The 14,734-nt window shown below is 33.1% G+C and overlaps 1 protein-coding gene across 1 annotated transcript in view; it reads right to left on the bottom strand.

Moving 5' to 3' along the window:
* Nucleotides 1–14,734, bottom strand: part of LOC139488564 (uncharacterized) — a 221,513-nt gene that overhangs the window by 84,218 nt on the left and 122,561 nt on the right. Inside the window, exons 49-50 of the mRNA XM_071274290.1 lie at nt 3,543–3,638; nt 2,573–2,770 (exon numbers count right to left, since the gene is read on the bottom strand). Of these exons, the coding sequence (XP_071130391.1) occupies nt 2,573–2,770; nt 3,543–3,638 (294 nt within the window). The remainder of the gene's footprint in view (nt 1–2,572; nt 2,771–3,542; nt 3,639–14,734) is intronic.

Genomic DNA, 14,734 nt, shown 5'->3' with positions numbered 1-14,734 from the left:
TGGTTCATGAGTAAATGCAACGTGAATGGAAACGCCATTTTACGATCTTTCAAGAACCATAACTCCTGAACAGTAAAAGTCAAAATCGTCATTATGGAACTTGACCTCTATTTTGTCATCAGTAACAACATATTAAAATTTCAAAAGCTTTGGTTGAATGGTTCATTAGAAAATGCACGGACACGACGGGAAACACCATTTTTCAATCTTTCAAGAACCATAACTACTGAACGGTAAAAGTCAAAATCATCATTATTGAACTTGACCTCCATTTTGTCATCAGTAACAGCATATTAAAATTTCGGAAGCTTTGGTAGAACAGTTCATGCATAAATGCACGGACACGACTGGAAACTCCATTTTTCAATCTTTCAAGAACCATAACTCCTGAACGGTAAAAGTCAAAATCGTCATTATTGAACTTGACCTCCATTCTGTCATCAGTAACAACATATTAAAATTTGGGAAGCTTTGGTAGAACAGTTCATGAGTAAATGCACGGACACGACTGAAAACTCCATTTTTCAATCTTTCAAGAACCATAACTCCTGAACGGTAAAAGTCAAAATCGCCATTATTGAACTTGACCTTCGTATAGTTGTCAGTAATAACATATTAAAATTTTAAAAGCTTTGGTTGAATGGTTTATGAGTTAATGCACGGACAACATTTGATTGCCGCCTTTCAAGAACCATTACTCCTGAACGGTAAAAGTCAAAATCCCCATTATTGAACTTGACCTTCGTATAGTTGTCAGTAATAACATATTAAAATTTTAAAAGCTTTGGTTGAACAGTTTATGAGTTAATGCACGGACAACATTTGATTGCCGCCTTTCAAGAACCATAACTCCTGAACGGTAAAAGTCAAAATCGCCATTATTGAACTTGACCTTCGTATAGTTGTCAGTAATAACATATTAAAATTTTAAAAGCTTTGGTTGAACAGTTCATGAGTTAATGCACAGACAACATTAGATTGCCGCCCGCCCGCCCGCCAGCCGTACATCCCCAAATCAATAACCGACATTTTTGTCACAAAAATCCAGTTAAAAATCTAAGTACATTTTTAGATTCAGCATATCAAAGAACCCCAAGGATTCAACTTTTGTCAAAATCAAACTAAGTTTAATTTTGGACCCTTTGGACCTTAATGAGACCAATTTGAAAACGGGACCAAAAATTGAGAATCTACATACACAGTTAGATTCGGCATATCAAAGAACCCCAATTATTCAATTTTTGATGAAATCAAACTAAGTTCAATTTTGGACCCTTTGGGCCCCTTATTCCTAAACTGTTGGGACCAAAACTCCAAAAATCAAACCCAACCTTCCTTTAGTGTTCATAAACCTTGTGTTTAAATTTCATAGATTTCTATTTACTTAAACTAAAGTTATGGTGCGAAAACCAAGAATAATGCTTACTTGGGCCCCTTTTTGGCCCCTAATTCCTAAACTGTTCAGACTTCAAGTCCCAAAATCAATACCAACCTTCCTTTTGTGGTCATAATCCTTGTGTTAAAATTTCATAGATTTCTATTCACTTTACTAAAGTTAGAGTGCAAAAACTAAAAGTATTTGGGCAACGACGACGCAGACGACAACGCCAACGTGAAAGCAATATACGACGAAAAATTAAATTTTTTGCGGTCGTATAAAAAAAGGTATAATGTCCTTAAAATTGCCAATTCAGGGGCAGCATCCCAACAACAGGTTGTCGGATTCACCTGAAAATTTCAGGGTAGTTAGTTCTTTACCTAATAAACAATTATTGCTCTAAATGCTTTGGTTTCAGATTTATAAGCCAAAATCTACATTTTACCCCTATGTTCTATTTTTAGCCATGGCGGCCATCTTGGTTGGTTGGCCGGGTCACGCCACACATTTTTTAAACTAGATACCCCAATGATGATTGTGGCCAATTTTGGTTTAATTTGGCTCAGTAGTTTCAGAGGAGAAGATTTTTGTAAAAGCTAACGATGGATGACGATGACGACGATGGACGACGGACGCAAAGTAATGAGAAAAGCTCACTTGGCCCTATGGGCAAGGTGAGCTAAAAACTGCAAAAATTCCTTAAAAATAGCCAATTCAGGGGCAGCACCCCACAACCAGTTGTCCTAATCGTCTGAAAATTTCAGGGTATATAAATATTAACTTGATCAACAAATTAACCGCATGCCAGATTTGCTCTAAAAGATTTGGTTTCAGAGTTATTTATAAGCCAAAATCTACATTTTACCCTTATGTTCTATTTTTAGCCATGGCAGCCATCTTGGTTGGTTGGCTGGGTCACCGCACACATTTTTAAAACTTGATAACTTATAATGATCGTGGCTAAGTTTGATTAAATTTGGCCAAGTAATTTCAGAGGAGAAGATTTTTGTAAAAGTTAACGATGATGGACAACAGACGACGACGAAGATGCCAAGTGATGAGAAAAGCTCACTTGGCAAAAGGCCAGGTGAGCTAAAAAGAAATATGACCAATAACATTCTTTTTAATTATTTTGCAAGTTGGCGTTTAAATTGATAAATAAAAATTGAAATCAAATCATTTCTAAATACAAACCTCCACATGTAGGCAATATAAATTTCTTCCTTGGATGTTCAAAATTATAGACTCCCAACGCTCCACATCTGTATTTTAGCTTGTGTTTTAAAGACAAGGCTTTTCCAGATGGACAATTTAATCCACAAATATGTTTACTGTTGGGACTACAATACTCTACATCTGCATCAGTTTCTGGCATCTGACATTCATCAGCATCTGTAATCATACACAATACAATAACTTACAGAATTAATATTATAAAGAACTAATATTACATTTTTGTGGCCTATTTTCTATTTCTAGCATGAGGAAATATTTTCGTATCCAACTGCAAGGAGGGTTTTCCAAAAAGGAATGTGAAGAATGCTTTAATCCAGCATCATGAGAAGATAATACGACATATCAAAGATTAAGGATGTAGGACATTTCATCCATAGCAACATACATATATGTGAATGCAAAAACTCCAATAAAGGTTATAGCCCCTGTAAGGAGTTTACTGACAATTTCAGCAATAAATGCCTTATTTGTAGAGGTTGTCAGTTGCTTACTATTTTTTTGCTTTTGAAAGTTCTTATTTATCTATTAGTTTTAAGGACAATTGGCAAAACCCCAATAATTTGGTGTCATTTATGGCAAGGAGTCATCAGAGGATTTCGTATGTTGACCTTTTAACAGATCTAGTCTTGCTGGTAAGCTATTTATCTATTATAGTTTTCTAGGTAATGCTGTAAACTGAAAATTAAGCATACAAATTTTCCATAACAGATTAGAGTTCTTATTATTGCAATAATCTGCAAGTAGCATTAATGACATTGATAAAACCCTAACAGTCCTATTTGAATTTACAATAGGCAGAAACACTAAAAACTGTCATTTAAGGGCCATAACTCCCATCAAGAGTTAAACTGACGATTTCAGCAATAATTGACTTATACAGAGATTAAAACCATCTAAATCATTATGGAATAGTCCACTTTATACTCACATCTAACATATACTTTAAATCTACAAATATCATAATTCATGGCTTCATCATAGGCCACAAATACTTCATTGCTGCTACCATATAAATACAATTCATCTGAAAACAAAAGAACAATAGTAATAAAACAACAAGGTTGAACTATCCCCTGATACAGCAGATATTTTTTCTGCAAAAGTGCTACATGTGTTAATTCAATAAATTTCCAATAACAAGAGGCTCTCAAGAGCCTGATTCGCTCAACTGATTTTTTTGCTTAAATCTTTCATCAACAAGTATTTTCGCTTTTCAATATATATTAGGGGTCATCCATAATTGTCAACCATTTTCCAAAGTGTACAAAACGTACACTTGGGGGGAGGGGGTTAAAAAATCAACATTTTTACCGTACGCTTTTTTTCTTATTTCCGGAATTTATATTGTTTCCATAGGGAAAGTCGATTTATAAAATCGAGAATTGGCTTGGGTGTGTTTCTCTTCTTATTTCTTCTTTATTATTTTCACTTGATGATATTGATTTCGATATCATAATTCTACTCAATCGGGATTGAACGATTAAAAGATCAAATCCTATGAAAACTAAATCTTTAAAAATTGAACTAGTAAAATTATTTGAACAAAGAGTTTGCAAGCATTTCTCAGTACCCCCGATTGTCAATTTCACCTGCTTTATTATTGATCGATATCGTTTTACTCTGTTTAATAAACAAAATTGATGGAAACACTAAAATTTAAATTCCCTGAATGTTTTGATTTAGAAAAGATGCCATTTTGTGAAAAGATTTTAAATTGGTCCTTCGATTAATTTCCTTGTAATGCATTCCAAAATAGTAAACCAGTAAAGCGGAAGTAAACTTATTTTTCTTAGTATAAGCCTCCTTCAATTAGGAGCACCTCCATATGAAGTTTAACCTTAACTTAAAAAATATCCAATATATGTACACATTACAGTATATATACATAAACGATAATAGTGCCATGAATGGCATAATTACAGGGACCTTTTAAATAGAAATACAGGCGGGAAATTTAAAAACTCAAAATGTTTTAAAACATTATAAGCCTCCTTTAATTAGGAGCACTACCATATGAAGTTTAACCTTAACTTAAAAAATATCCAATATATGTACACGTTACAGTATATATACATAAACGATAATAGTGCCATGAATGGCATAATTACAGGGACCTTTTAAATACGGAAATACAGGCTTATAATGTTTTAAACATTTTGAGTTTTTAAATTTCCCGCCTGTATTTCTATTTAAAAGGTCCCTGTAATTATGCCATACACTTTTATTAATTGCTGTCTTGAGCTCTGATTCCATCAACAACTGTCAGTCCATACTTTACCAATGCAATATAACCATGCATTTCCCTTTCTTTGATTCTTAGCATAATTTATGTGCCCTTTTGTTAATCTTTTGCATGCTCTAGGTGCCCTTTTTTATTGGAGTTACCATTCCCACTGTGTGATAGGGAAACACTAATCTTTGTACTCTTTATTCTGACAAAACACAAGCATCACAGATAGATGTCATCAAATAAAACAGTCAGATATGTTTTAGTTTTTTTTCAATGCAAATTTCTATATTAAACTAAAATATAATAGACAGGATCTTCTTTTTATTAAGAATGACTGATTCTTCTCTTGAAATCTGAAAATGGTTGATGTACACTTTTTGAGGGAGGGTGGGGGGTCTGAAAAAGTGTACGTTTTGTACACTTTGGAAAATGGTTGACAATTATGGATGACCCCTTAATGAGTGGCTTAAAAATGCCATTGAAATGGTCATTGTATCTGTCATATTTTCTTCAAAAGCAAATAAATACATTTTACCCATATATTCCATTTTAACCATAGTGTCTATGTTTCTTGACGTACAAGGAAATAAAATACAAAATTTATACTGGATTCATTTGAAAAGATTTTTAAAGTTAAAAAACATAAACAACTTGTGTGAAATTGTCCTTAAGGTAACAGGATACCAAATGGCATATCTCCCGATTTCCTTACTTTTTGGCACACATGTTCTTTGAGTCTTTGGGTCACCATTTTTGTTTTCTTGGTATTTTCATAGGAAAACGTCAATTTTTGGTGACAAATTTACATAGGTATATAGGGGAAATGCCTTTTTTTGGCTTACCTTTTTAGATTTTCCAATGGATGGCTATGTTCTTATATACGGAGAAAAACAAACTAGAGGCTCTAAAGAGCCTGTGTCGCTCACCTTGGTCAATGTGAATATTGAACAAAGGAAGCAGATGGATTCATGACAAAATTGTGTTTTGGTGATGGTGATGTGTTTGTACATCTTACTTTACTGAACATTGTTGCTGCTTAAAATTATTTCTATCTATAATGAACTTGGCCCATTAGTTTCAGTGGAAAATGTTAGTAAAAATTTACAAATTTTATGAAAATTGTTAAAAATTGACTATAAAGAACAATAACTCCTAAGGGGGTCAACTGACCATTTCAGTCATGTTGACTTATTTGTATATCTTACTTTGGTGAACGTTATTGCTGTTTATAGTTTATCTCTATCTATAATAATATTCAAGATAATAACCAAAAAGAGCAAAATTTCCTTAAAATTACTAATTCAGGGCCAGCAACCCAACAACGGGTTGTCCGATTCATCTGAAAACTTCAGGGCAGATAGATCTTGAACTGATAAACAATTTTACCCCATGTCAGATTTGCTCTAAATGCTTTTGGTTTGAGTTATAAGCCAAAAACTGCATTTTACCCCATGTTCTATTTTTAGCCATGGCGGCCATCTTGGTTTGATGGCTGGGTCACCCAACACATTTTTCAAACTACTAACCCAAAAGATGATTGTGGCCAAGTTTGGATTAATTTGGCCAAGTAGTTTCAGAGGAGAAGATTTTTGTAAAATATTACTAAGATTTACGAAAAATGGTTAAAAATTGACTATAAAGGGCAATAACTCCTAAAGGGGTCAACTGACCATTTCAGTCATGTTGACTTATTTGTAAATCTTACTATGCTGAACATTATTGCTGTTTACTGTTTATCTCTATCTATAATAATATTCAAGATAATAACCAAAAACAGCAAAATTTCCTTAAAATTACTAATTCAGGGGCAGCAACCCAACAACGGGTTATCCGATTCATCTGGAAATTTCAGGGCAGATAGATCTTCACCTGTTGAACAATTCTACCCCATGTCAGATTGCTCTAAATGCTTTGGTTTTTGAGTTATAAGCCAAAAACTGCATTTTACCCCTATGTTCTATTTTTAGCCATGGCGGTCATCTTGGATGGTTGGCCGGGTCACCGGACACGTTTTTTAAACAAGATACCCCAATGATAATTGTGGCCAAGTTTGGTTTAATTTGGTCCAGTAGTTTCAGAGGAAAAGATTTTTGTAAAAGTTAACGACGACGACGGACGCCAAGTGATGAGAAAAGCTCACTTGGCCTTTTAGGCCAGGTGAGCTAAAAACTAACATTATATCCAGGATTGCACACTGAATCCATACACGTATAGAAACTCAGATGTCACCATCCTTGTTTTTGAGATAAATGGCTTCAAAGTTGATTGATACCCTTAGAATTTGACCGAAAACATGTGACGTTATTGAATACAGAATATAACGTTATTCATACTCAGAGACATGGAAAACAAAATATGTGTCGGAATCTGAATGGTGTTTATTTTATTTTCATTTCCCCTATTGAGTTTCGTAAATTTCCTATATGAACTTCTACTGATATGATTTATTTCGTCCTGCACATTGAAATTTCACTCACATAAATTAACATTAATCTCGTCTGATCTTCTAACCAAACGAGCATATACTTGAAACTTGCTTGAACTGTTTGGTTCCACGTGAATCTGATGATAATAGTTCATGCATAAATCACACACACTGGAATTTGGTTCCCGTTAAATTAACTTAAATTTTTAAAATAAGACTATTCAACTAATATCTGTATTCTAAAATTTAATTAAAATCATGAAAAATACCTCCATATTTTTGTAAAGTTCATGTGAAAATAACATGAAAAAATTTCACGTGTGATTCATTTGAATTACTGAGTTTTTAACTCCATCATTTAAGACAATGGTGGTGTCATTGCTTCATCCATGCAGAAATAGAGTACTTTAAAAATTTGATTCATATATTTGCTCGGTTTTTGAGGGTTGTTTAACGTTCAGTGGCAAATAGTTCATGCATGTTCAGGATGAGAACAAGTTAACAATAAATACAAAACTTGGTTTTGTAATAGAGGCCATCTGGGATGATGGTCGAGAAAATTTAGACTGACACTGGAAAATGACGGTATATTGGATAGGGACAGAAATTTTGTCTTGCAACAGGCCACCTACAGACCCCTCAAAGAGTTGTTGCAAGGGTTCTTAATTTTCAAAGAGCGTAGTACTCTTGAAGCGACAGATTTATTGTCCCCATTCTGACCGGACGTGGCTGCTAACTTGATAGGTAAACAGACAGAAAGTTACAGGATAAAAAGTAACAGGACATAAAGTCACAAATTTGATAGAACAAAAAGTCATAGGACAAAAAGTCACAAATAATTTGTTGCAAATTGTTTGAATATATAAGAGATACATCCTAAAATATTTACATTTTAATACATACATGTATATTCATATTAATGTTTAGGAAATGTGTCATTATACTTGAAAAACAAAGATTTATTTAATTTTAATCCTGCAAAGGATATATTTATTGGCACCATCTAGCCTTTTAAGGTGAGAGATATGTAAATGAACGCCTCTAGCGGAAAACGGGAAAATCAACGTCTGTTGTTATGGGAGTTATCTCCCGTACACCAGAAAAAATGTTTTCAAGATGTCAGAATATATTCCGCTTCGTCGGAATAATGGTCAATTTGGTGGAAGAGTATTGAATGCACCTCTCCAAATTTAACAAAAAATGAAGTATGTAAATGAAATATCTTAGCACAGTAAATCAGTGCATCACTCCCATGAAAATAAAAGTAACTATTTGGCTTGTCGTGATGGTTGGAGATTGACTTTACTAGCTGACCAACTTAAAGCTTGCAAGAACTGCTATATAAATCATAATGTTTCTACAAAACTGTTTAAAAGAACAATTAAAGAATCAGTTTCGGAAGTATTTTGTATATACATTGGGGTAACTGTACATACATTAACTTACTACACGCTGGTAATCGGCACAGATCAGAGACTTAACTTGAAAATCGGAAATGTTGATATGGGAAGTGAAAATATAATGTAGTATTGAATATTGTAAACACGTACAAATGTCATGCATAATCCATTACACAAATACATTCACACAATAACAAATTAAAGCATACACTATATATTGTCATTTTATTATATTGAAATTCCATAGCTAAAGTAGTCGCAGACTAACATTCGGTCATGCATAAAAATAAATTTTGCATTCAAAGAAATAAATTTATTTCTCAAAACAACTGTGAAAACGTCTAGGATGTATTCAATCCTCGACAAAAATGAGGTTAATTCTGATATTCTTGATTTGATATTTCTGTTATATAACCATTTTCTCATTTAAATATAAACATGGATGTTCATATACAAACAAAAAAACCTTTCTTTACAGTGCTTTCTTTCACGTCCGCGACATGGTCTATAAATAGAATTTGAAAATGCAAGTACTAGTAAAAAATGTTACACGTTGCTTTTCAGTCAATTTGAATTGAATGGAGTATTGTGAATTACAAGCTTCCAGCACGAAAAAGCGGTAAGGGAAATATAGAGATCCGCTGCATGAAAAATACTCTTTATACTGCCACTTGAAAAATAAAATAATTAGGAAAGTATATAAATAGTGCTCCTTATACTGAAGGTTTAGAAATTTCTGCGTGCATCAATCAACTCATTTTAAAATGAGCAAAATTTCGTAATTACTTTTTTCGAAATATATATAAATACTGTTCCCTTTACTGAAGATTTAATCTATGAAACGTATACACAATGCTTATTACTTCAAAACTAAAATCAAGCACAAATTTTGGTAGTGTGTCACTTTAACAGTTTTTGAATTATGTCACTATATAACATTATATGCAAGCGGGGCATCATCTGTGTCCCATGGACACATTTTCTCATATATTTACTATTGTTTGTCTTTTGGCCGTTTTTCTTTTTTTTTCCAATGGCATTGTCAGTATGTTTCCTGTTGCGCGGTATATTTCGCCTTCCTTATTGTGAAACAGCAAAATTGTGGTTGAAAATGTGAACATTTAATGTATATATCGTCATTCGGAGAATCTATTTCGATGTCAGATCTTTTATTATTCCTTTAACATTGTGTTTAATCATTCCAGAAATATGTAATAAATACATAGGATGTCGTATAATCACTGAAAAAACAGGTAATTCATCCTTTTTTCAGACAGGATAATATGCTCTATAGCGCATTGTTCCGAAAAAATATTAAAATGAAGCCTTCGTTGTCTTTTTGGCGACGTCATGATTTTTTTCCTATTTTCCCGTCACCAACACCCTTTCAACAGTTGATATATGAAAAGGGAGTTCGGTAACCCCATGAAAATTATATATCAAAAGAAAGGAAAATAATACCTTAAAAAAGTTTAATTTTTATAGAAAAATCGTAGGATTGGTTTTAACTGCAGAATGAATTAAGCTTCAAATTTCTTATTTTTGGTTCAAATTTGAAGTTATGTCTATGTACTTTGTTGTTTCCTTACCATTTTCAAATGTCTGGAACTCGGAAAACTAGATCGGTTACCTGCTTAAATTTTTGATTTTTCATTATCTTTTTAAAAGTTCTACCTGCATACAATTTCTTTTAAAAATCAGCGGATAAGCCATTTACGTACATGTTACCTTAAGTGCCATGCCACTTTGACATTTGTTTTTTTAACAACTGTTTGATAATCTTTGATATCTTTTAAATAAATTTTGTTTACAAAGTAGGTTTATATACAATAGTTCAAGAAAAATATACAAAAATGTTTTTGGAAAAATAAGCGTTTTCTTATTTAAAGTAAATATTCAGAAAAAATGAATTGTGACTTTTGGTCCTGTCACTTTTTGTCCTGTGACTTTCTGTCCTACATTCACTTGATACATCCTGCACAGCCCCACTTTGGAAGCAGTTTACTGCCAGTCAGAAGAAGACCAAGTGACCATATTTCTATTCCCTAATCACCCTTGGGGTGTAAATTGTAGAATAAAAACAAAACATAAAAATTATGTACATTGTCAGAAATATAAAATGTATTTGTACTCACTACGAAACAAGTGGAAAGCTCGGCGAGTCTCGTTTTTCATCGTGTTTCTAAAGCTCGTATAAATACATTTTATATTACAATGTACATATATATATATATAGTATATTTATCCACATAAAGAAATACAAACACTTCTTTTTTACATGTATATAGATCTACTTGTATACTTGTTCTAAAAACTGTGAAACTCCTCAGGCTTTTCCCAACGCCTAGTATGTGAGCAATATCCCCCTCGGGGCCTAAAAAAGTAACTATATATATTGTTAATTCTCTTTCAGTCGTTTTGTCTCCGAACTTGTACATGTACATTATTTCCAACTCCAATCACACAACAACAAAAAAACACTTTTTAACCACAGAATACCCATGCAAGAGGAATTTAACAGAAAAATGAAATCTAAATAATTTCAAGATCTAGCTATTTCAGTCTCTTTCTGCCGTTTGAATAATACTAGTAATTAGTCAGTCATTTGCTTGTAAATTTCGAGAAACAAAGTTGTAACGGAACCAGTCTGACTAGAGCCAGTCCCAACTTTCAACTTGCATTTACAGACGCAAGTGGATACTTGGGGTTGGCTTTAATCAGACTGTAACGGGACCTGAATTTTTTTTTTTATTTTGCCGAATAAGTTCCCATGTATTTCTCAGCCTACATTAACTTTCTGAGGCCTCATTCCGATGTTGCTGTCTGTCCTGTGTAGATTTGGTCTATAGGATTACAAAGCTAGCACTTAAATGACTTTATCTTTAAAATGTTTCCAAAACTATATGGGATTTACTCTGTACAGACCAGAGACTTTTTACACTTGGAACACAGGGAAAGTTTTTCGGCAAAATAACTAAGTTAAACCACTTTTTTTACATTCCATACTAACAAACTATTTTCTGTACGAGTTTTAAAGTCTGCTTGTATTGTATTTTTATGCCCCACCTATGATAGTAGAGGGGCATTATGTTTTCTGGTCTGTGCGTCCAATCGTTTGTCCGTCTGTCCCGCTTCAGGTTAAAGTTTTTGGTCAGGCCTAAATTAAAATATTGTTTGTTTGCCCTTTTCCGACCCTATGTTTTGAAACAGGGTAGGTAGGTAGGTAAAATATTTTATTTTTTTCCCCAAAAAAATAACTTGGGTCGGTATATTTTTTGTCATTGGTAGGCAGGTAGGTATAATATTTTATTTTATAGATACAAAATCTTCATAATGTCATTTTTGTCTGTTTTGCTTTTGCTAAAAAGTTTCTGGGACTATTTGTATAATAGTCCCAGGAAGTTTTGAAAAAAAATATCATGTAGAATGTGAAGTTAATTCATGCACTACTATTTTGTTTTCAAATATCAAAATATATTTTCAACGTTTATATGCCTGGAACTTTGAAGAGTTTTAACTATCACTAATATTCTGTACTACGTACCTTGTTCTCTTACCTCTACCTAAAGGTTTTCTGTAAGAGTTAATATTGTCCTAGTAAAATATGCCTAGGCAGACATACATTACTAGTAGAAAAAGTCCCTAGAGTGTTTAAATTTTCGTTTGTGCCTAGGTTGCCAATAAAATTGCAACAAGACTTGAAACTCAATTGTCACGTATTTTACATCGCATTTATAAATGATATGTATGGAAAACTTGGGCAATTTTACTGCCAAATATTCTCCACTTTAAAGGCGTTTGTCACCTTTGGTTCATGTCAGATATAATGAATATAGCAATACTGGTCGAAAGCATCGTTAACATTATCATCCTGATCAACGGATCACAAAAAGGCCAAGGACGTATGTTAGTTATACGTCCTTGCAAAAGGCCATTCCTACATAGAATACAACGTCCGTTTACAAAATAGTTTGTACACACGTTGATAGTTTTGTAAATGAACCTTGCTCTTCAAGTTTAAAGATACAGAGTAAGGGAGCTACCATTTGATTTTTATGGGGGGGCTAGGATGAAATTTGAAAAAAATAGGCAGGACAGGAGTTTTGAGTAAAAAAAAAGGCAGGATGAGACACTTTGCAAAAAAAAAGGCAGGATGACAATTTAGGTAAAAAAAAGTCAGGATAAACTAATAAAAAAAAAGGCAGGACCAAATAGCATGAATAGAGGGAAAAACAAGAGGCTCTCAAGAGCCTGAATCGCTCACCTTAATTCTTTTGGTTAAATCTCTCATCAATGATTATTTTGGCTTTTCAATTTATTTAAATGTTTTTTGGATCGTCCTATTTTCTTCAAAAGCAAAAAAAAATAATCATTTTATCCTATGTTCTATTTTAACCATAGGAGCTATGTTTCTTGACATTCAAGGAAATAAAATATAAAATTTATACTAGATACTCTGAAACTCATTTAGCCTAAGTTTGGCTGAAATTGATACAGCAGTTTCAAAGGAGAAGATTTTTTAAAGTAAGTCAACATGATGAACAAATTGTGAAAAAAGTCTTTAAAGGGCAATAACTCCTTAAGGGGTCAATTGACAATTTTGGTCAAATTGACTTAATTGAAGATCTTACTTTGCTGAACATTATTGCTGTTTACAGTTTATTTCTATCTATAATTATATTCAAGATAATAAACAAAAACAGCAAAATTTCCTTAAAATGATCAATTCAGGGGCAGCAACCCAACAACAGGTTGTCTGATTCATCTGAAAATTTCAGGGCAGACAGAAATTGACCTGATAAACAATATTACCCAACGTCAGATTTGCTCTAAATGCTTTGGTTTTTGAGTTATAAGCCAAAAACTGCATTTGACCCCTATGTTCTATTTTTAGCAATGGCGACCATGTTTGTTGATAGATCATAACTTCGGATACAATTTACAAACAAGATACCCTATGGAACATTCAGTTAAAGTTTGGAAGTATTTGGCCCAGTAGTTTCAGAGAACATTTTTGTAAAAGATTACTAAGATTTACGAAAAATGGTGAAAAATTGACTATAAAGGGCAATAACTCCTAAAGGGGTCAACTGACCATTTCCGTCATGTTGACTTATTTGTAAATCTTACTTTGCTGAACATTATTCCTGTTTACAGTTTATCTCTATCTATAATAATATTCAAGATAATAACCAAAAACAGCAAAATTTCCTTAAAATTACCAATTCAGGAGCAGCAACCCAACAACAGGTTGTCTGATTCATCTGAAAATTTCAGGGCAGATAGATCTTGACCTGATAAACAATATATCTCATGTCAGATTTGCTCTAAATGCTTTGGTTTTTGAGTTATAAGCCAAAAACTGCATTTGACCCCTATGTTCTATTTTTAGCAATGGCTACCATGTTTGTTGATAGATCATAACTTTGGATACAATTTACAAACTAGATACCCTAAGGAACATTCAATTAAAGTTTGGAAGTATTTGGCCCAGTCAGTTTCAGAGGAGAAGATTTTTGTAAAAGATTACTAAGATTTACGAAAAATGGTTAAAAATTGACTATAAAGGGCAATAACTCCTAAAGGGGTCAACTGACCATTTCCGTCATGTTGACCTATTTGTAAATCTTACTTTGCTGAACATTATTCCTGTTTACAGTTTATCTCTATCTATAATAATATTCAAGATAATAACCAAAAACAGCAAAATTTCCTTAAAATTACCAATTCAGGGGCAGCAACCCAACAACGGGTTGTCTGATTCATCTGAAAATTTCAGGGCAGATAGATCTTGACCTGATAAACAATATTACCCCATGTCAGATTTGCTCTAAATGCTTTGGTTTTTGAGTTATAAGCCAAAAACTGCATTTGACCCCTATGTTCTATTTTTAGCAATGGCAACCATGTTTGTTGATAGATCAAAACTTCGGATACAATTTATAAATTAGATACCCTAAGGAACATTCAGTTAAAGTTTGAAAGTATTTGGCCCAGTAGTTTCAGAGGAGAAGATTCTTGAAATAGTTTACGACAACAGACGACGACGACGGACGACGACGGAC

This window comes from Mytilus edulis, chromosome 9 (assembly GCF_963676685.1).
Source record: "Mytilus edulis chromosome 9, xbMytEdul2.2, whole genome shotgun sequence".
Taxonomy (NCBI): Eukaryota; Metazoa; Mollusca; class Bivalvia; order Mytilida; family Mytilidae; genus Mytilus; species Mytilus edulis.
Note: the sequence above shows the minus strand (reverse complement) of the source record. Positions and strands in the feature narration are given on the sequence as shown.